The following is a 20,605-nucleotide window of genomic DNA, read 5'->3' on the forward strand; positions in this document are numbered from 1 at the left end:
TCACGCAAACTGCATGTTGCTGCTGCTGCATGCTTTCAGGGACAACTACAGCTGCAGATGTCTGAAATTTAGGGCCACGCTAGAGCCAACATCAAAGCCAAAGGCTGGAGGATAGCAGAACATTCCCAGCCATCCCATAGCTTCTGCTGCAGCTGCTTCACGCTGCGCCAGGCCATGCCCTGCAGTGTTGCAGTCCTGCCTGTTGCCTAGCACTCGTGTTGTATTGTTGTGTCTATTCTCTGTGCTAGTGCTGCTTACAGCAAATGCAGCATTTCCCTGGCTTCCAACTGCTCCCATTCTACTAAGTCTTCTTGAGGGAAAACAGCTTTACCACAGAGATGCTTGCTTCCAATGCTTTGGAGCCCTGAGAGCCTTCTTGAGCTCTGTTTCATTCCAGATGATCAACTCCTTCCTTTTTGTGGGTGTGATCAATCAATGGAGGGATGCATATTACCAAATATCACAGCTAGCCTAATAGGCACCGTGGTAGGTGAAACACTTAGAAAATATTTAGAAAACAGAGGTTATTATGTATTTTTTATTCCACTCACTGAAGAAATCTTTTCAGTTTCATAACTACAGTTCCATGTATCTGTATCAAAGCTGTCAGGCCTGTCTTTGCCTTGGCCTGTGAGCAAACAAGGGAAAAGAACAGGAGGATAATATGGATGGGGTAAAGAAGGGCAGGATAGAGGCTGTCCTGGATTTCACTTGTGTAACAAACCAGAACAGGTATACCCTGCGGGATGTAAGAGGCTTTTGGTGTCACAAGGTCTTGACCTGGATTTTAGCAAATCAAGGGATTAGTCACACCAGCTCCCTGCATGCAAAGCCACCACACACAACCAGTGTCTCTCTGGTGTGGATCCCATCAGGGCACAGCATGCCTTGCTCTGGCCAGGATAGCACCATCAGAATTACCACCTCTGCCTAATGGTTAAAGCAGGGCAGACTAATTTTTAATGTGTTTGCTATCTACAGTTTAGTCAATTGCTGACTTGGAACAACCATACCGATAAATCTGAGGATATTTTGTAAGTGGCAAATACTGCTTAAGGAATCAATTTTATGTTTGGCAGTTTAAATTTAAATTCTGCTGTATTAAATTCACTAGTTTTGCTGTTTGGAATAGCACTTATACACTTTCAATTAGTAGACCACTGTGCACATTTACGGAAGTGAATCAATAAATCACTTTCCATTTTACATTTATAATACATGCACATGTGTACATATATGCATAAAACTAACTTAAAAGCCTGTAAAATTGGTGTGCATGTTTTTTACATATTGTAACTAAATTACTATTTTCTTATTTATCTCTCCAAATTTCTTAGTACAACTATAGAAAATTAGCGAGCCAAATACAAATATAGAAAATTAGCAAGGCTTTCAGTGAGGTAAAATCCTAGCTCAGCTGACACTGTTGGAGGCAAAGTTTCATCTTTTCTCTCCAGGGCACAAGGGCAGAGATGCTCATTTACCTGTTGAAGTGAGGAAATAAAGGACCAGACCTCTCCCTCTTGGCCTGTGTCCACGCATGGGCTACAGAATGTAATTCACAGTTGTGAATTAATGGCCCAGGTAGAAGGAAAGCTCGCAACTTGCAGCAGGGCTGCAGCAGTTGAAGCAGAAAAGGGCTTTCTACCATGCAGCCAACACAAACATTGCTCAGGATATATTCAGGCTGGGGAGGGGTCAGAAGTTTCTTAGGCCCTCCCTCCAGCCTTGGGGCGCAGGTTTATCCCTTGGCCAGCTCACATGACACAGTCCTATACATTCTTCCTGATCTAACTCTTGGCCAGACCAGCCTGGGTAACTGAATACTTCTTGAGATGGGACATGATAGGATATGAGATGTGTAAACCATAAAAAGCAGCTGGAGCACACCGGTCATAAAGAAGCTGCAGGCTGCCATGAGGTCTCCCCTCAGTCTCCTCTCTGGGCTGAACAAACCGAGGGACCTCAGCTGCTCCTCATACATCTTGCTCTTCAGATCCTTCCCCATCTTTGTAGCTCTCCTTTGGACATTCTCCAATAGCTTTGCGTCCTTCTTATATTGTGGTGCCCAAAGCCACACACAGTGCTTGAGGTGAGGCCACACCAGAACAGGGATAGTCCCTCTCTCACTGGCAGTACTGGGTCTGTGCACCCCAGGGTACAACAGGCTCTCTGGCTGCCAGGGCACACTGCTGACTCAGCTTCAGTGTGCAATCGAACAGAACCTCCAGAACCTTCCTGTGAAGTTGCCTCTCATCTCCCAGTCAGTAGATATAACCATGGCTGCCCTGTTCCAGGTGCAGAATCCATCACTTGCTCTTAAACTTCACATAGCTGGTGATTTCCATGCCCATATTTTGTTATCAACTCTCTACAAGGCTCCTCAGCCATCAAGGGAGTCAATGTCTTCTCTCAACTTAGTGTTGTCCACAAACTTAGTATGTCTCCAAGTCCTGATCCAAGTTGTTGATAAGAACATTAAAGAGAACTGGCCCTAGAATGGAGCCTTGCAGAACCCCTTTAATGACTGGCTGCCAGCCTCATCCAACTCCATTTACTAAACACTTGGAGCGTGAGACATCTGCCAATTGTTCACCCATCACAGTATGTTTTGTTGAGCTGTAGGCTGGATATTTTGTCCAGAAGGATACTGTGAGAAACAGAACTGGAAGTTTTGCTGAAATGCAAAAATATTACATTCATGGTCTTCTCTTGGTCATCTAGACAGGTGACTTTGTCATAAAAGCAGGTTAAATTAAACAGGATCTCCCTGCAGGCAGACCTGCTCCCTTCCCCCCAGTGTGTTACATATATACACTGTGATCAGCCCACTCCCATTATAAATGACTGTCAGAGTGCTTCCAGAACTCCACAAACGATTCCATCCTAACAGCACCTTCCTATCAGGGTATTATTTTCGCCGCTCAGCATGCACTTCCCTTTGTTCCTCCCACACACCGCTGATTAACTCTTGTAATCCTTCAATCACTCCTCAGTTCCATCCACGTACCTCCCAAAGCTTCTCTATTCTCCCTACCCCTTTATAGCTCCCATTTACACGGTTTTGCCTTTTCCTTGACCCTACAACCCGCACCAACAACCGCCACCTCCAGGCGGGACGCCATAGCGCGCACTGCGCCCCGCTCCGTACAGAGATCCGCCCCTTCCGCCCTCCGCCCCCCGCCCCGCCGCGCTCCCGCGGCGGCGCAGTCCCTCCCTCCGTCCGCCCCCAGTGGCTGCTGGGCGCCCGCGCGGTTTCTGCATTGGCGGCGGCTCTGCCTGCCAGGCTACGCTGCGTCCGGGTGCGCGGCCGCGGCTGAGCGTCGGCGGCGCGCCGCGGTCTGTTATGGAGGCGCTGGAACGAGGGTGGCGGGCGGCAGGAGAGTTCGCGTGAAAACGGCGGCAGCGATCCCGTGGGAAGGTAACCCTTGGTCCGGGCTGTGCCGTGGCGGTTGCGCTGCCGCGGGCAGGGCTCGGTCCGGCCGCCGTCCTGGGGCGGCGCTGCGCGGCGCCGGGAGGGTCCGCGAGAGGCCGCTGGGTGGGTCGTGCTGGGTGTCTGCGGGAAGGGTGGAAGCATTCTGGATTGTTTTTCTTGCAGATCTGTCAAGGAGAGCCGGTGATTGGTCTGAACCTCGCTCACGGACTCCATGTTGTCCCATGTAGGTAAAACCGACTCGAGAGAAATTTGGGGGCTTGCTGTTGAGCGATTGTGCTGCCAGGAGATTCGTGTTCGTGACTGAAAGAAAAGAAGCAGGCGTGCATCTGCCCGGAGCTGGAGAGGCGCAGGCTAGATGGATCTAAAGACAGCGGTGTTCAATGCAGCTCGTGAAGGCAAGCTGCGGCTCCTTTCCAAGTTACTGGCAAGCAAGACAAAAGAAGAGGTGGCCTTACTGATGTCAGAAAAAACCGATGGTGCCACCCCACTTCTGGTGGCAGCCCGTTATGGTCACCTTGACATGGTGGAATACTTGTTGGACCATTGCTCTGCATCCATAGAAGTTGGCGGTTCGGTGAGTTTTGATGGTGAGACCATTGAGGGAGCTCCACCACTCTGGGCAGCGTCCGCTGCCGGCCACTTGAACGTGGTTCAGTCCCTGTTGGATCGTGGTGCTTCTGTCAACAACACAACTCTGACAAATTCAACGCCCCTCAGAGCTGCCTGTTTCGATGGCCACCTGGAGATAGTAAAGTACCTTGTGGAGCACAAAGCAGACCTGGAAGTATCAAACCGCCATGGGCACACGTGCTTGATGATTTCCTGTTACAAAGGCCACAAAGAAATTGCTCAGTATTTACTTGAAAAAGGAGCTGATGTTAACAGAAAAAGTGTTAAAGGTAAGTTGTTTTATGCTCCTAGATAGAATTACACCTTTAGGAAACTGTGAGGATCCAAAAATAGTCTCATGTAGATGAAACAAAAGATGAACTCTACCCAGCTATGTCTTTACTGTTTCTTCAGTGTACTCTGTTAACACTGACAACACAATTTATTTCTAGACTGATTAATATTAAGCCTCACATTGTTAAATTGTCATGTGAACTGACACCTATGCACATGTAAAAAGCACATATACTTTTCCTGAGAACAACTGTTGGTTAATAAAAGTCAAATACTCAAATGTGTAAGTATGTATTTTTAGTTTTTTAATGCTGTTTCTTAAAAAAAAAAGAACTGTATTTAAAATTGACTTGTGCCACTAAGACTAGAACAGAGAAAGATGTAAAAAAAAAAAAAAAAAGAACATAATCTTTCCTACTGTGAAAAGAAATGAGCACGTCACTCTTCCCCGTCCTCTCCCTTCAAATTCTTGCATCTTTTTGGGCCTTTATTTTTTAAAATGTTAGTAAACAAAAGTGTATGTTAAGATTTAAAATTTAAAAAAAAAAAAAAAAAGCTTCAGGTGACCAAGCTATAACATCAGGATATCTATAAAATAGAGGCAGAGTCATGCCCTTCATAGTTTACACCGTTGGCAGTCCTGCTGTTGCAGACTCAAAGTGAAAATTTGACTTTTTGTCTTCAATAGGAATTGCATAGCATGCTTGACTGAACCACTACTGTGTTCTGTTACCCATCAGTTTTATGTTATCATAGTATTGGCCTAAAAAAGCATGCCAGGTATTCCAACTTGCAGTTAATTTTTATTTCACTGATCCAGTATTGTGTGTCATTGTGTTTCAGTGTCTTATTTTATGTATTTTTTTTTCTCTTTTTCTAAATTGAAAAGTCTTTTTTTTTTTTTTTTTTTTTTTTGGTATAATGCTTCCACTCCCTGTTTCTGTAGCAAAATAGTAGAGTTAAATTTTGACAGAATCAACCATTACTTTGTACTTGGATTATCATATTATACTGGTAAATGCCAAGCATGCACGTAATATATTTGAAAAAGCTGTTAAGCTAATACACTTTATTTCAGCAAATCATGCAGACATGTGGAGGTTAACGTAAAGCAAGATAACACAGTCATAAGTGTAGGCAGAGAAAAATAAATCCTCCTTTGTAAGGATTTAAGCTTACTTGTGAATCATCTTGGGCATGTGTTAGGACAAAAATGTCATTTTTCTAGAGAGGGTTTTCGGAACAACACATATTGCATAAAATGTGCATCCTTCTTTTTGGTTTTGACCAGAGTGTGTCCCTTTTCATGATAGGTAAGGGCAGAAAGAGCTGTTAAGTATCTGATATAATGGGGCAGGGGGGCAGGAAGGAGCAAATCTGAGTCTCATTCCTTTCATGTCAGTAAGAAGTAGACTTTGATTTGCTGCTTATTATTTTACTTTTCTGCTCTGTTAAGGTTTTTTGTTTGCTTAAAAAACTCAAAGGCACTCCTGAGGATTCTCTCCTTACTCTTCATTTCTCTGTCTTCATTCCGTACTCTGTTTATGTCCTTTAGTTTCTAGTGTTACTCATATCTTAGGCACATAAGGTAGAGTTAGTAAGGTGTAACTGCTCCCTGTTGATTTAAAAAGTTGGATTGGATAGGATATGATTTAGATTGTAATAATTCAATATCTTGAGCTGCAGTGCATCTGAATGATTGTGTGTGGATAACATGTCTTGGCCGGGTGTGGCCTGCCTTTTTGTACTTAAAAATTCTCTCTTATGTGACATGAGTATGCATTTTGGCATCTTAAGGTGATCAGATTTGTGAAGTTATTCAGTAAGCAGTGACAAGGTAGGGTGAGAGAGTAAGTACTGTAAAACCTGAATGTGAAAGATGAGAGAACAGAGCTGAGTAAAACTGGTAGCTTTAAATATTGCAGCAGTATGAACATTGCAGTGGCTGAGGCTCAACAGAATAATCTCCAGAACTAACTTTTGCAATGATATTCAGTACTGTTAATTTCAAAGTGACTATTAGATAGAATTACAGAGTCATGGAATGGCCTGGGTTGAAAAGGACCAGAATGCTTATCTAGTTTCAACCCCCTTGCTATGTGCAACCAGCAGACCAGACTGCCCAGAGCCACATCCAGCCTGGCCTTGAATGCCTCCAGGGATGGGGCATTCACAACCTCCTTGGGCAACCTGTTCCAGTGCATCAACACCTGGGTGAAAAGCTTCCTCCGTCACTCCATCAAACTATATTTTCCTATTTCCAACAGGATTTGTGCTACATTGTCATATTCCACCTCTGCATTATTTTCAGTTTTTCCTCTCTCCTGTGTATTAAAGAATTGGCAAAGTGTAAGGCTAGGGTAGTAGAGAGATGGAAGACTTGAGTGCTCCGCTCTTCAGTAGTATAACTTGTTCCTGTGTCTGAGCTCTTTTTTAGATAGGCTCCTTCCTGAGCCATTTATGGGGAAGCCTGCTGTTCTATGAAAGAAGCTATAGCACAGAATTTGATTGGAATGACTTTATAAAATAATGTAGTAGGAAGGATGAGTATTGTTTACTTAACTTGCTTATTTTGAAAGCTATAGAAGTACGCAGACCTCAGTCACTACACGTTCTTTTATTAAGAGTATTCAAACAGTGGTACTGTATTTCAGTTCCATTTTTTGTGTGGAAGACTGAAAAGTATAATGCTCAAAACTGTTGGGAAAGGAAAAATCTTTAATTATTGTTTTAGTTTTTTTTCTTGTTTTGGCTACTACTACATGACAGAGCACTGCATTTTTGAATGTTCTTTGTATGATGCGATATGAACCTGAACCTCAGTAGGAATGACTGTGAGTAAAATAAGGAAGATATAGTTTAAAGAAATAAATCATTAGTTCCAACTAAAGAGAAGTTTATGGTGAAATTAAATGGTTAACAGCATACTTTATATTGTTAGTTTTGACAACAGAAGTTATCCTGAAATACATTTGTGAGTAAGGGATGCAATTATTCTTGTTACAGAATATCAAGAATCCACCAAAACTTAGGAAGGTTAGCAGTTCTTAGCAATTTGCCCTTGATTTCTTCTTACAAGGAAAGCCTACCTGGAGCATTTCTTTGTTATGCATACTGTGTGTAAAAATTTGAAAGTTCTCTTACCTTATTTGTATGTTGTAGCTCAGTATATATATATATTTTTTTTAAAATAAAATATCAGTACAGCTGCTGAAGGATTTAATTGCTTCCAGTGCTGTATTGAAAATCAGTGTTATATAAACAATTTCATTTCAAAAAAACTGATTAACTTAATCTGTAAGGATGCTTAAGCAGATACATGTGGCTAGTTTTCCACACTAGTCAGTCATTCTAATTACATCTTTTTTCTATGGTGTGTAATGTTCAGCAGCTTAGTATTTATTTTCACAAACAGGCCCTGGATATGAAGTCAGATTGGGACAACATTTTAATACAAGTTTTACTACCAGAAATCTGGTCTTTTTTTTCCCCTTCTTTTAGGAAGTGAGTGTACTTAATATAGGTTGCAAATCAAGTCTAATCACTTTCTGTGTCACTGCCTTGCTTTCTTTTCATTCCTGTGTTACAAATCTATTCTGGGAATTACTTCTTTCTGACATAGAAAGACACGACCTCATTATAAATTTGAATCCCTATCAAATTAGTGTTTTGTACCACGGAGACTTAGGAATTTGATCTGTGATACAGAAGATGGTTTTGTAGTGCTTATGATACGTTAAAAAAGTATCAAAAGTATAGGGCAGTTATGATGAGAAATGATAACTTTTTCCCTAATCTTTTCCTGCAAGGTTTGAGAAGACCAGAGGTGGGAGTTACTCTCTTTTCATTTTGTTATGGTTTTTAATTGAAAGAAGTTATTAGGTAATGTAAGAGTAATTTCTTTTTTTTTAAGTACAGACAGAAACAACGTAAGTTGTATTAGCAATGCAGTATCCCAGCAATAGCTTTCTAGCAAAGAACTACCCAGCCTACTGTAACACTGCGAGTTCGGTTTTCTTCCTGTGCAAAAATGAGCCTCCTGTGTTCTTGTAACATCTGCTGTCTTTTATATGTGATCAAATTCCTGTAAATCATTTCAAAATTGTAAATACACTAACAACATCTAGTAATATATTATTTGAGATATCATTCACAACTAAGAAAAACAACAAAAAATAGCCAAACATGCAAGAGATATGTCAAATTCAAGTTTTGTCACTTAGAAAGTTACTTACCAAAGAATGACTTTCAGATGCTTTTCTTTCTTTTTTCTAATATGTTTATTTTAGTTTATTGCTAAATAAATAATGTTGTAGATATTGGACTAGTTAGCTTCTGAAATGCATAACATCTAGCCTCTGTTTATTCCTGTCACTGGAGATGGTGCAGTGTTTTTGAAATAGATGGAATTTTTAAAGCCAGAATAATGGTTTATCATACTTGAACTGTTCACTGAATCACAGAATGGCTTGGGTTGGAAGGGACCCCGAAGATCGTCAAGTTCCAACCCCCCTGCCACATGCAGGGCCACCAACCTCCCCATTTAATACCAGACCAGGCTGCCCAGGGCCCCATCCAATCCGACCTTGAGCACCTCCAGGGACGGGGCATCCACAACCTCTCTGGGCAGCCTGTTCCAGAACCTCACCACTGCCTGTGAAGAACTTCCTCCTGACATCCAACCTAGATCTTCCCTCCCTCAACTTAAAACCATTTCCCCTTGTCCTATCACTATGTACTATTGTCCTATCACTATGTACTATTGTAAAAAGTTGATTCCTCTCCTTTTTATAATCCTCTTTTAAAAACTGAAAGGCTGAACAAGCCCAGCTCCCTCCGCCTATCTTCATAGTGGAGAAACTATTTCCTATGTAGAATATAGGCTTAATGTCTTTAATGTCACTGTCACAATGTCTTTTAATTATGTCAGTGCTTCCTGCTCATTACTGCACTTCTACTATCATAGTAAGTGAGGTGTAGATATTAAAAATTGATGGTAATGATCTTCCTTTATTAGCCTGCACATCATGGTCTCCAAGGGCTACTACAGTATAAGTAGCTAAAAAATTACCTTAATTCTGATAATGCTATTAGTAGCCAGTGTTAGGTCCTGCACAACATCCTTATTTCTAAATTGGAGATATGGGTTTAAAGGTTGCACTATTCAGTTGATAAGGAATTATTAGCTGGAAGTTCACAGTAGTAAGAGAGCTACTGAGCCAGAGAGTTGTGGTCAGTGGCTCTATGTCCAGGTAGAAGCCAGTCTTGAGTGGTGTCCTCCAAGCTCTGTCTTGGGCCAGTGCTCTTTAACATCTTTGTCAGTGTCCTGGATGATGGCATTGAGTGCATCCTCAGCAAGTTTGCAGGTGGCACTGAGTTGAGTGGTGCAGTTGACACAACAGAAGGAAGGGATGCCATCCAGAGGGACCTGAACAGCTTTGGGTCCATGTAAACCTAATGATGTTCAACAAGGCCAAGTGCACTTGGATCAGTGCAATCCCAGCTATGAGTATAGACTGGGAGAGGAACTCCTTGAGAGCAGCCCTGCTGAGAAGGACTTGGGGGTCCTGGCAGACAACAAACAACATGAGCCAGCAGTGTGTGCTTGCAGCCTGGAAAGCCAACAGCGTCTCAGGTTGAATCAGAAGAGTGGCCAGGAGGGCATTGTCCCTCTCTGCTCTGCCCTTGTGAAGCCGAACTGATGGAAAAGTTTCAAGAGCAACTGTTAAATGTTGATGTATGTAGTACAAATAGCTTTGTAGATCCTACTCTCAAAGCCAGCAAAGTATTTAATAGTTGAACCACTTGTGAGTCCAGCATTACTAATGTATTTTTTCTTTAGTGTAGTTAAGATGTAAAAAATGTCATAGTGTAAAATGTTGACCTGAAGGTCGGATGGATGCAGATGCAAATTCCAGAGTTCCTGAGCACTGCGTTGAGTGGGGGTCTGGACTTGAAATGGCTGTATTAACTGGTGATTCAGGCAGCACCCAGATGCGTCTGGTTTTGCTTTCATCACTAAGTGCAGATGGCCTTAGGAACCAGCCAGTCTGTAATTATGGTTTGAATGATGTAGTTGCATTTTTAAATAGATTTTCTCTGGCATAGCCAGACAACGTACATAAGGAATGTGTTGGCAAGTTTCACTAATTTTCTCTACTTTTTTAGTCCATTGCATCTTAGGAGTTTAGAGGTCAGATGCTCTTATACATATTGAGTCACCAAAATACAGAGAGAGTATTGATTAACTATGCTTGCCAGACTTTTAATCTGCCTGAAGTTGGATAGATCTGTTCTTGTAGTTGGAAAATTTGTTGGTCTTAATAGACTGACTTAACACTGTCCATTACTGACAATAATTGACTAAAGTAGTAAAGTTTGAAAATCACTTGCCAGTGTGTGAGCTGGATTTAAGTTCAGAAGTCTTGATCTAGTAGGTAATTTTAGGCACCACTTTGTGTTTGATGTCTTCATCTGCTTACTTGTTTTACTTCTTAGTAGGTGATAGTGAAGTAATTGTCCACCACTGGAAAATTTATTTGGAAAAGAACACTTTGCAAGTTCGCTGTCTGAAATCAGATGCTTTCTCTTTTTTTTTGGAATTTGTACTTAAAACACTGGTTGATGGGCAAAATGCATTCATAGCTATTTTTTTGCTGCGATTCCAACAAACTTCTAAGCTTTAGTATTTGAAAAGAGTTGTTTGCACTTCTTTGTATGAATTTGATTAGTATGGCAGCAGTTCATTTTGTTGTATATTTGGTGTGCTTGAGTAGAGATTCAGTTAGTCTTGAAAAGCAACCATTTGTCCTTTCCTTTATTTTTGTGACTGTTGGAAATGAAAGCAAGAGAGAGGTATTGAGAATGCTGTCATGGTTTGCAAGCTGGTTTGAGGAAGGAGCAGCAAACTAATTTTCAGGTGAAGTTTTGAGAAGTGAAAGATAAAATTGAGAAGGGGCAGTGATTGAGGTAGTTATGGGGAATCAAGGTAAAAGGCTCTGTGTCCTTTATAACATTTTTGTCTGAACGGACTTTGAGTCTACGTATTTCTGCTATCTGCCAAAAGCTGTGAAAGTGTTGGATGAATATTTCCTTGTCTCAGCAGCATATCAACAGATAAAAGCAGGCTACTATACAATAAACTGTTACTTGAAGTATAGCAACTGCTTTGCACTGTGGATCTAGATCATCTAGTTCTGCTGTTAATAGGTAGGCACTGAGTTTAGAGGAAAGTTATCGTGGTCTGAGCAGATAATTGTGAATTTTGCTTTTGTAGGATTTTTCTTAATACTTCACTTTTGTATCCATTATTTTTTCTTTTTAGGAGGCAAGTGCTGTTAAGTCACATACTGAAAAGCTAGGAGATGTTAAATTTGTGGAGATCTGCATGAATTCTCAGAATGGAAGTAATAAAGGGAAAGATTATTTTTATTTTTGAAATGTAATTCGTAAGCGTGAATAATTTTTTCATGTATGTAGAGACTTACACAGTGCCAACTTCATACGTTTTGTGTCTCAATTTACTGTATTTAAGGGAGCAGAAAATAAAATGGAGATAAAAGCTCAACTTAGTTTGCTTATATATGGAGTTCAGCTCTTAGATGTCCAGATTTACCTTTCGTTAGTTTAAAAAAAGAATGAACCACATATTCTACAGCGCTCAGGAGAAGAAAAAAGTTGAAACAAAACAAAATCTAAGTTAAATACGTGCTTTTCCAAACACTGTATTAAAATTTCAAGACCGTTGCTTTGTTTCCTAACCTGCTGTCAGTCTCTTGTGGGCTCAGGGATACAACTGCTGCAAATTGCTGTCTTGTTGTCATACAAAAGCCTAACAAAAATAGAAAGCTCTATGAAATTTCTCTCCCATTTTTTTAAAAGCAAAGTCCAGTGACTGCGATCTTGGAAAAGATCTTGTTTGGAAATGTGGAAACTTGCTAACTGTGTAATAGAAATGGATGATCTGGCAATCAGTTAATTAGGATTTCACAGTGCTAATAACAAAAAACAAACTAATGGAAGCAGTAAGAACAAGTTACATGAGCTTTCTGTTAATTATTTTTGTATTGACTTAGTGGGAGGCTGAAAAGTTGTTAAGCCAGAATCTGTAGTATTCATAATACAGTGTGGGTTTTACTTGTGATTGTTTTTGAATGACAGAGTGTGAGATTCTATACTGATGGAGGAGATCAGGAGAGCTTATCATCCAGCTCAGTCACTTCTCAGTGATGTATTTGCATTTGAAAGGAGCAAAACTTTCATTTATTTGAAACATAATAGTTCAATATTTAACTGTTGTGCCCAATGTTATTTCTAATTAGCTGTGTATATTATTTTTAATCAAGTGGTGCTAATGAATGCTACAACTTTCTCTACAGTTTTAGAACTGGAGCCCTCTTAAATTAAGGACTATGCAGTGGCAGGCACAGAAAAATAATCTGAACATAAATAAGACTCTTGCAAAATAGATGGCTGTGTGCTGTGTTGAGGGAATTTTCTTAAGTTAGCTCACCTTTAGCTTTCATAGAGATCACATTATTTTTAAACATTGATGAAGATAGGGAAGAAGAAAACTTGACAGGTGAAGAAGGGAAAAGAAAACAATATAGAGATAACAAACTTAAGAGTTTTTTGCTTCCTATTTAGAAGCAGATCTAAAAGAAAAATCGTGTGTGTAGTTGGGAAATCTGCTTTAATTTTCTCTTTATGAATGAGACAAAAAGGCCCTTAAGACTTGCCTAATTCCTTCGGACAGTAATATCAAGCATTTTGATTCTTTCAACTGCCTTGTAATCTTGATGTTTTAGTCAGATCTTAAAATATTTTAACTGTCTGCAAAGCTTTTCATGTTGCATAAAGGTCAAAACAGACTTTTTAAAACGGTTAAAGCAGTAGGATTTAGCCTATAATTTGATTGTTTGTGTAACTGATTTTCTTCTCTTGTGTAGGAAACACCGCATTACATGATTGTGCAGAATCTGGAAGTTTGGAGATCATGAAGATGCTTCTCAAGTATTGTGCTAAAATGGAAAAGGATGGTTATGGAATGACTCCACTTCTGTCAGCTAGTGTGACAGGCCACACAAATATTGTGGACTTTCTGACCCAGCATGTGCAAACCAGTAAGGCTGAGTGCATAAATGCTCTGGAACTTCTAGGAGCAACGTTTGTTGACAAAAAGAGAGATCTTCTTGGCGCTTTGAAGTACTGGAAGCGAGCTATGGAAATGAGATACAGTGATAGAACGAATATCCTGAGCAAACCAGTGCCACAAACACTAATTATGGCCTATGCTTATGCTAAAGAGGTAAACAGCTCAGAAGAGCTAGAAAATCTTATCGCTGATCCTGATGAGATGAGGATGCAAGCTCTGTTAATTAGAGAACGTATTCTTGGCCCATCTCACCCAGATACATCCTACTATATTAGATACAGAGGTGCTGTCTATGCGGACTCTGGAAACTTTAAACGTTGCATCAACTTGTGGAAATACGCGTTGGACATGCAGCAGAGCAATCTAGATCCGCTGAGCCCTATGACATCCAGCAGTTTACTGTCATTTGCTGAACTTTTCTCCTTCATGCTGCAGGATAGGGCGAAAGGCCTACTAGGCACTACTGTTACATTTGAGGATCTGATGGGTATACTGTGCAAAAGTGTTCTTGAAATAGAGCGGGCCATGAAACAAACCCAATGTCCTCCTGATCCAATACAATTGAACAAAGCCCTTGCCATCATTTTGCATTTAATTTGCTTGTTGGAGAAGGTACCTTGCAGTTCAGAACAGGAGTATTTTAAGAAACAGACTATTTATAAGTTTCTTAAGCTTCAGCCTAGAGGGAAAAATAACTTCAGTCCACTTCACCTTGCTGTTGACAATAGTACTACATGTGTGGGTCGCTACCCAGTTTGTAAATTCCCTTCTCTACAAGTTACTGCTATCTTGGTGGAATGTGGTGCTGATGTAAATGTCAGAGACTGTGATAACAATAGTCCATTGCACATTGCTGCACTGAACAATCATCCAGACATCATGAATTTTCTCATTAATTCAGGTTCACACTTTGATGCCACAAACTCGCATAGAAAAACTGCTAGTGATTTGCTGGATGATAAAGAAATAGCCAAAAACTTAATCCAGCCCATAAATCATATTACACTGCAGTGTCTTGCTGCTCGTGTTGTAGTGAATTGTAACATACGCTATACAGGCCACATCCCTGAAAAACTAGAGAACTTTATTTTGCTCCATAGATGATAGCGTGAGATCCGAGAGCACTGTTTTAGCTGAAGCACGACTAGATGACAGTGTTTTGCTTTGAACAATGTTGTGATACACCAGCATTCTCTTAGCTTGCTCCATCTTGCTTTCATTAGCTAAAGCATTGTTAGCATCAGTTTGGCAGAGTTGGTTACCTGGTATTTAACGTATGCCATATATTATATTTTGTGAGTTAATTAGAAATGAAATGCCATATTTAGACTCTTAAAACTGTTTGCCAAAGGCTTGTCTATTGTGGTCTTAATTGCCTGATGGCTGTTTGGAACTGAGTTGAGTGTTTTCCTCTGAAGTCTTATAGTATAACTGTCGTATGGATTTTATACAGTTGGAAGGTTATCTTTTTTGTTGTCTTATTTGAGCATTTCTGCTCTCTTCTTTTCTATGGACTCATTGCTAAACTGTTTAAGTTGGATGAACTTGTTAACATTTGCAATTACCATAAGTGCTTTTATCTTTTCTATGCACTGGTTGAGTTATGACTGTTGCGTGTGAGCATACTTCTATGCAGCACTTGGCCAATTTTGAACTAAATGTAGATTTCATTTTGCAGTTTGTTTGGAGATTTTTTGAGAATGCTGGCTTCATAGCATGACACATTTTGGAACTACTTACCAGCTCTCCAAACTTGGATTTTACTTCTCTGAGTGCTGTAACTGAGGTTTCTTTCCTCTTGATCCTCAGGAGATTTGACTAAGTTTAGGAGAAGAAAATCTTTCATGTGATAATTTCCCTGAACTTTAAATCTGGAAATCATTCTGTTGCATCATACAGTTAGGGGAAGGGTCCTCATTATATACAACTGACACCTTCCCCTTTGCAGTCATGTCTTGCTTGTGCTATTTATGTGACTAGATGTGAAGTTTGTTCAAAGTTTAACTTCAAACTTAACAATACACTTTAGTGAGAAGTAGATCAAATGAATGCTGTAGTTTAAATTTACAAATGAACTTTAGCTACAAAAGAAACTAAAGCATGTTGGTGGCATGACGCTTATCAGTCCAGATCTAGACATCACTTAGCATTATTTTGACTGTGTGACTGTATGGCAAGGTATTGGAAGTTCTATAGAAGTGTCCCTTTTTTTCATTTTGAATATCTTTATAAATATTTGCATGTTCTTTTCTCTAGTATGTCAGCTATATTTAAAAAAAAAGCAGAAGTTATGTTGTGTATAAAGCTCCTGATGAAAGTACCTATTTTTATAATATTTGCACAACAGCTTAGCTTTTACAACAGAAAGGGCTCTTTTGACTTGTTAAATCTATAAATGGAGATCATAAATGTGCAATTCAGGTAATTAATATAATTCAGCACTTTACTGTTGATTAATAGTAGATTATATTACGGCACATTAGCCCTGCGAATATCTTGAAGTGAAATTCAGTTCTGTTGAGTAGAATATGCTTGTAAGTTTCTTAGCCTAGCATATTGGATATTGTTGACTTAAGGTTTCATTCCACTGGTCGGTAGTAAGCATATCTAAGGGCTTCTTGCTCCAGAGATTGAACAAGTTTGCTTATGGCTTTTGTCAGATTTGTAGAATTTAAAGGCCAAATTAACCAGATAAAGCTATTATAGAAGAGTAATTGTTGATTTTCTAACCTTATGTTGGAACATCTTTGTCTTCTGTGAATTAAGTTGAGGAAGAATGTATCTTGAGGGCATGTTAGAATAGTTCTTCATTGCTTTCTGACTATTTTGGGGTTCCTTTTTAAAGTGTACACTACTAGCTTGGTCGTTCTTGAAAAAAAATATTGGAATGTTTTTAAACAAAGGTATGTTGAAAGTGCCATTGGTGTATTGCCACTTCTAGGCTTTACTTAGAAATGACTTTCGCATGTTTATCCCATGCCACACGTACGCTTTTTGAAAGTCTGGAAATGAAGAAATCCAGATACTACAATGTATTTGCAAGGTAAACTATTAGCTGAATTTTTTTGATTTCTGATGATTAAAACATGTGCCACCCAAATTGTCCTATCTGAGCACAATAGCTTGACTTTTATATTCCTTATTTTTTTTTTTAATGTTTCTCTATTACTTTGTAAGTAGAGGTAATCAATAAATGATGCCTCAGTACAAATAATCCATATTATACCAAGTCATAAACGTACTTCTCTTTCTATAGGTTGCAGAAGGACAAATTTTAACATCTTTGGAGTTTTATACTTTGGAATCTTACTTGGTGATTTTAGTTTAAATTTGTCTTCATAATTTTCTAATAACTAGTTTAAAATGAGTTATTTGGACATTGTTAGTCCAGAAATATAATCTCAAAAAAATTAACTGTTAGCAAACAGTGTCTGTTCTATTGAATGGAAGACATTTCAAAATGGTTGGAAAGCAGATTATCATTAAATATATGTAAATCCAGTGGAGACATAAGTTTTCAGGGAAGGCCCATTGTGTGAACTATTTCCTTTAATTTTAAAATATATCTTATATGATAGTACTGATTTATTGTGTATGATTCTGTCTAAATACCTGTTGGCATATGTCAGTTCTGAAGTGCATCACCTCCATTCAGAAGTTGATTTTTCACGATGTTGAGGCTATCTGTTGAACTCAGTGTTGTGATTTTTGCCAGGTACTTGATGCGTTTAATTGTCTTTTCCATTTCCTTCTTCACCTGTATGTTTACATTACTCTTTAATTTTTGCTTCATTAAAAAAAAAGAAAGTATAGGGCCTGTGTCAGATAATATGTTATGAATTAATTTCAGGATTTTTTGATTAGGCAGGTCTTGCCATATATGCTTGTACCATTGTGGCCAGTGCTGATGGGCAGTAACAGATTTTCTTTCAGCTCCAGGTTTAGCCAGTTGTCTCCATTGCAATCTAGATATCAACCTTCTGGACAAAGAGGCTTTGTTTTGTTTTGTTTTTAGTCTTGTTACTCATTCAGAGGTGGCAGTAAAGTGATTTTAGTGAAACCTATTGATTTTAAATGCAGTAGTACAGCTAGCTGAACTTGATGTGGTCAGGGCAATGAACTAAAGAGCATTCAGAATACAGTTTTTTGTTGTAACTTTAACTATTCTTGTCATATCTGGGCTTTTCTCTGGTGAACTGTGCAGTTCCAGAGCTACCAGCACAAAAAATGTTGAGAACACTGTGGAAAAAAAATTGCGATGCTCAGCAAGGGTGACACAGGTTTTAAAACTGATTAAGCAGTTTACAAATGCAGATACCTCCTTGCTTGTTAAGACCTCTTTAAGGTGTATTTGGGGATTATGAGGAGGGAGCAGGATAGAAATACTCATTGGAGTTTTTCTTCCATTTTTCTTGGGCTTCAACAGAAATACTTAAGCCAGGTAGATGAACAGTACTGTAGTAAAAAGTGAGATGCTGTTCCTATCAAAAATTATATTCCTGCTCTTGTATGATACTGGTAACAAGGTTCCAGCTGTTTGTGACGTCTCTGTTCTTTTTAAGTGCAATATGAATGCACTTTTTGAAATGGAAGGCAACAACTTGTTTTCCGTTTGTACTTCACAGCAGTCCCTGGCTAGGAAGTTATTTTGCGTATTTCTGAAGTCCTCAAAAAGTTCTCTCTTAATAAATGTTTTGCAGCTCATTAAAATTAAACTTTCAATTTTTTTTATAAAACGCTTAAAAAAAAAAAAAAAGAAAAACAAAAACACTTAAGAAAGGGGAAAAAAAAAAAAAAAAAGGAATAGAATGCCATAGCAAAATCTTTACAAAAGTATTTTAAAAGGGGATAAAAATGTGCCTCTCCTCAGTTTTATAGCAACTGCAAGGTGATGGTGGCAGAACATGACTACTGTTGAAAGAGCTTCCTCAAGCTTTGGAATATATGGAGTGGAATGCATGTTATACTCTGAAATGTTGACAGATGTGTCCATGTAGAATTAACACTAATTTCTATTTTCTGTGACTGCAATAGAGTCAAGTGGTATTTGATGTTTCAAAGTAGCTATGAGGAAATCAATGGGAGACCTACTAGACTGTCCGTAACTCTTGGCTTTGAGTGTGAATGTATTTGTTGAACCCTCAGTGAGGGCAGAATGAAAAGGTATTGTTTGGTTTTAACTGATTTTGTGTTTGTTCCATTTTACCAAGAGAATTCATGTATGGAAACATTGCAGTTTCTTTTTTATGTGAAATAATTTAGCTTTAGCATCAATGTTTAAAAAAAAAAAAACAAAAAAACAAGCATATTTCTGTGCTTACGTTCTCTGGAGGCTCCAGATGCAAATTATATTAAAAATATGTTTTGGAGAATACCTGTCTGAGTCTATAATATCCCTTCTCTTTAAGGTTATATCAGTGATGGTTGATATGCCTTTCTGAGTTGAAGGTAACTGATGTCAGTGATGGAACTTTAGACTTTCATTTTCATTAAGAATTATACCTTAAACAAAATGCAGTGTTTCATTACCTTTTTCACTGTGAAATGGTGGTCTACTCAAACCTTTGTATTCTGGTAATGGGCAATAGTTAGGAAAGGCTTTAAACTGAGAGATTATTTCTAGATGATGTCTGCAGAGGTTGTCTAGACCATTGTAGTCATGCTATCTAACTATGCAAACGTATTGCTAGCACAAAAGAAATTAAAAAGACCTTGTAATAAAAGAACAACAGATATTTAAGAAAATTGTACAGATTAATTTTCTTAAAGTTTTTAAATTCTTCCCCATATTGCTTGCACCACTTGAGGAGAAAAAAAAAAAAAAAGTTCTATAAAGGTAAGAGAAAAAAACTAAGAGATCTTTCTTAAAAAGAACTGCAGAATGGAAGACTTTGACGAGCACTGCTATCATAATTGCAGAATATCTCTGTAGATAGTCATAATCCTATGAGGTAGTGTCCAATTCAGAGAGCTGAAGTGTTAGTTTTATGCCTACTCAGTAACACATGCATCAAAAAATGATGTTCTGGATGAGATAGTCTGATTCAGAGCTTTCACACACTTGTTAAACAGATGGCTTAATAAACTGAACGTGGATTCACTTTATTAGGAAAGGGAAAAACCAGAAATGATAATTTATGTTGTTTTTCATCCCTCTGCAATTGCAGGTGATGGTAGCTGTTTCATTTAGGAGTGTCCACCTGAACTGTATACCCATGCAAAATGCTTTTTGGCAATAACGAGTGCTGGCTCAGTTGAAGATGAAAATTCACAGGGAGAGAGCAAAAGAGGCTAAATGAATGGTAGGTTACTCTGCCAAAGTCAATGCATTTGTGGTTTCTTTTCCTCTTCCCGTATAATTTTTCAAGAGCCACATACATGAACAATGGAAAACAAGGTCACACCTCCCTCCACTCCTTACCTGTCTTCTCTGACACGAAGGAAAAAAGTTGGTAAGAGGGGACATGGAAACACAGAAGTTAAAAAGAAAGATGTGCATAAAGGAGAAAAAGACAGAATTGCTTTCTGACTCTTACAAGTGCCTTTTTGAAATATGAGGCTGTGATGTAAGCAGTAGCCTTGACTCCCTGAAGGCTGTAAGAAACATGGGTTGCTATCTGAAATTTTAAGGATTCCTTCCATTGCTTCTCTTGAAGTTTTATCTAGTTGTAATTTCCTTGCCAAATTTTTTTCCTTGGTCTGTTTGACACTCTAGTCCTTCAGTGAACTTAATTCCCATTCAATATTTATTTTTTTCCACAGTTATTTATGTTCAGTAATTTCAGTGCTTCTTTGCCCTTGATGCAGAGAGTTATCCTCTCAGTGTTTAAGTGAAAGGCCGCACAAATGCTCAAATCAAGCTTTCTTAACTGTAAGGATAAGCAAATGGAAACATCCAGTCAGTTAAACCAACCTTTTGATGGCTTGATTCCTCCTTTTTTTCACCTCCCTTGACCTGCTTAGCTTAGCTAAGTCACACTTAGCTTGTATTGTCCTGTTCTTGTTAGATACTATTTCTTCCTTTCGAGTACTCATTAGCCTAACTATAAAGAGAGGCTAAATATTCTATGTGTAAGAGATTATTTTGTGTTGTCTTCCCATAGTTTCTGAAT

General features: G+C 38.9%; 2 protein-coding genes across 3 annotated transcripts in view; one reads left to right on the forward strand and one right to left on the reverse strand.

The window, feature by feature from the left end:
- The window catches only part of ALDH7A1 (aldehyde dehydrogenase 7 family member A1), a 33,986-nt gene extending 33,822 nt beyond the window's left edge, over positions 1 to 164 (reverse strand). Inside the window, exon 1 of the mRNA XM_085212858.1 lies at positions 5 to 164. Within this exon, the coding sequence (XP_085068984.1) occupies positions 5 to 31 (27 nt within the window). The 5' untranslated portion in view covers positions 32 to 164. The remainder of the gene's footprint in view (positions 1 to 4) is intronic.
- Positions 165 to 3,209: 3,045 nt separating this feature from the next.
- Positions 3,210 to 18,867, forward strand: FEM1C (fem-1 homolog C). Of its 2 annotated transcripts, none has more exons than XM_085213309.1 (3): positions 3,210 to 3,421; positions 3,599 to 4,335; positions 13,288 to 18,867. In XM_085213309.1, the coding sequence occupies exons 2-3, from the start codon at positions 3,792 to 3,794 to the stop codon at positions 14,595 to 14,597; spliced, it is 1,854 nt and encodes a 617-aa protein (XP_085069435.1). In that variant the 5' UTR covers positions 3,210 to 3,421; positions 3,599 to 3,791; the 3' UTR covers positions 14,598 to 18,867. The 2 variants fall into 2 exon arrangements, with proteins under 2 accessions (XP_085069435.1, XP_085069436.1); XM_085213310.1 differs by having other exon boundaries at positions 3,664 to 4,335.
- Positions 18,868 to 20,605: the final 1,738 nt, after the last annotated feature.

This window comes from Meleagris gallopavo, chromosome Z (assembly GCF_905368555.1).
Source record: "Meleagris gallopavo chromosome Z, MGAL_WU_HG_1.1, whole genome shotgun sequence".
Taxonomy (NCBI): domain Eukaryota; kingdom Metazoa; phylum Chordata; class Aves; order Galliformes; family Phasianidae; genus Meleagris; species Meleagris gallopavo.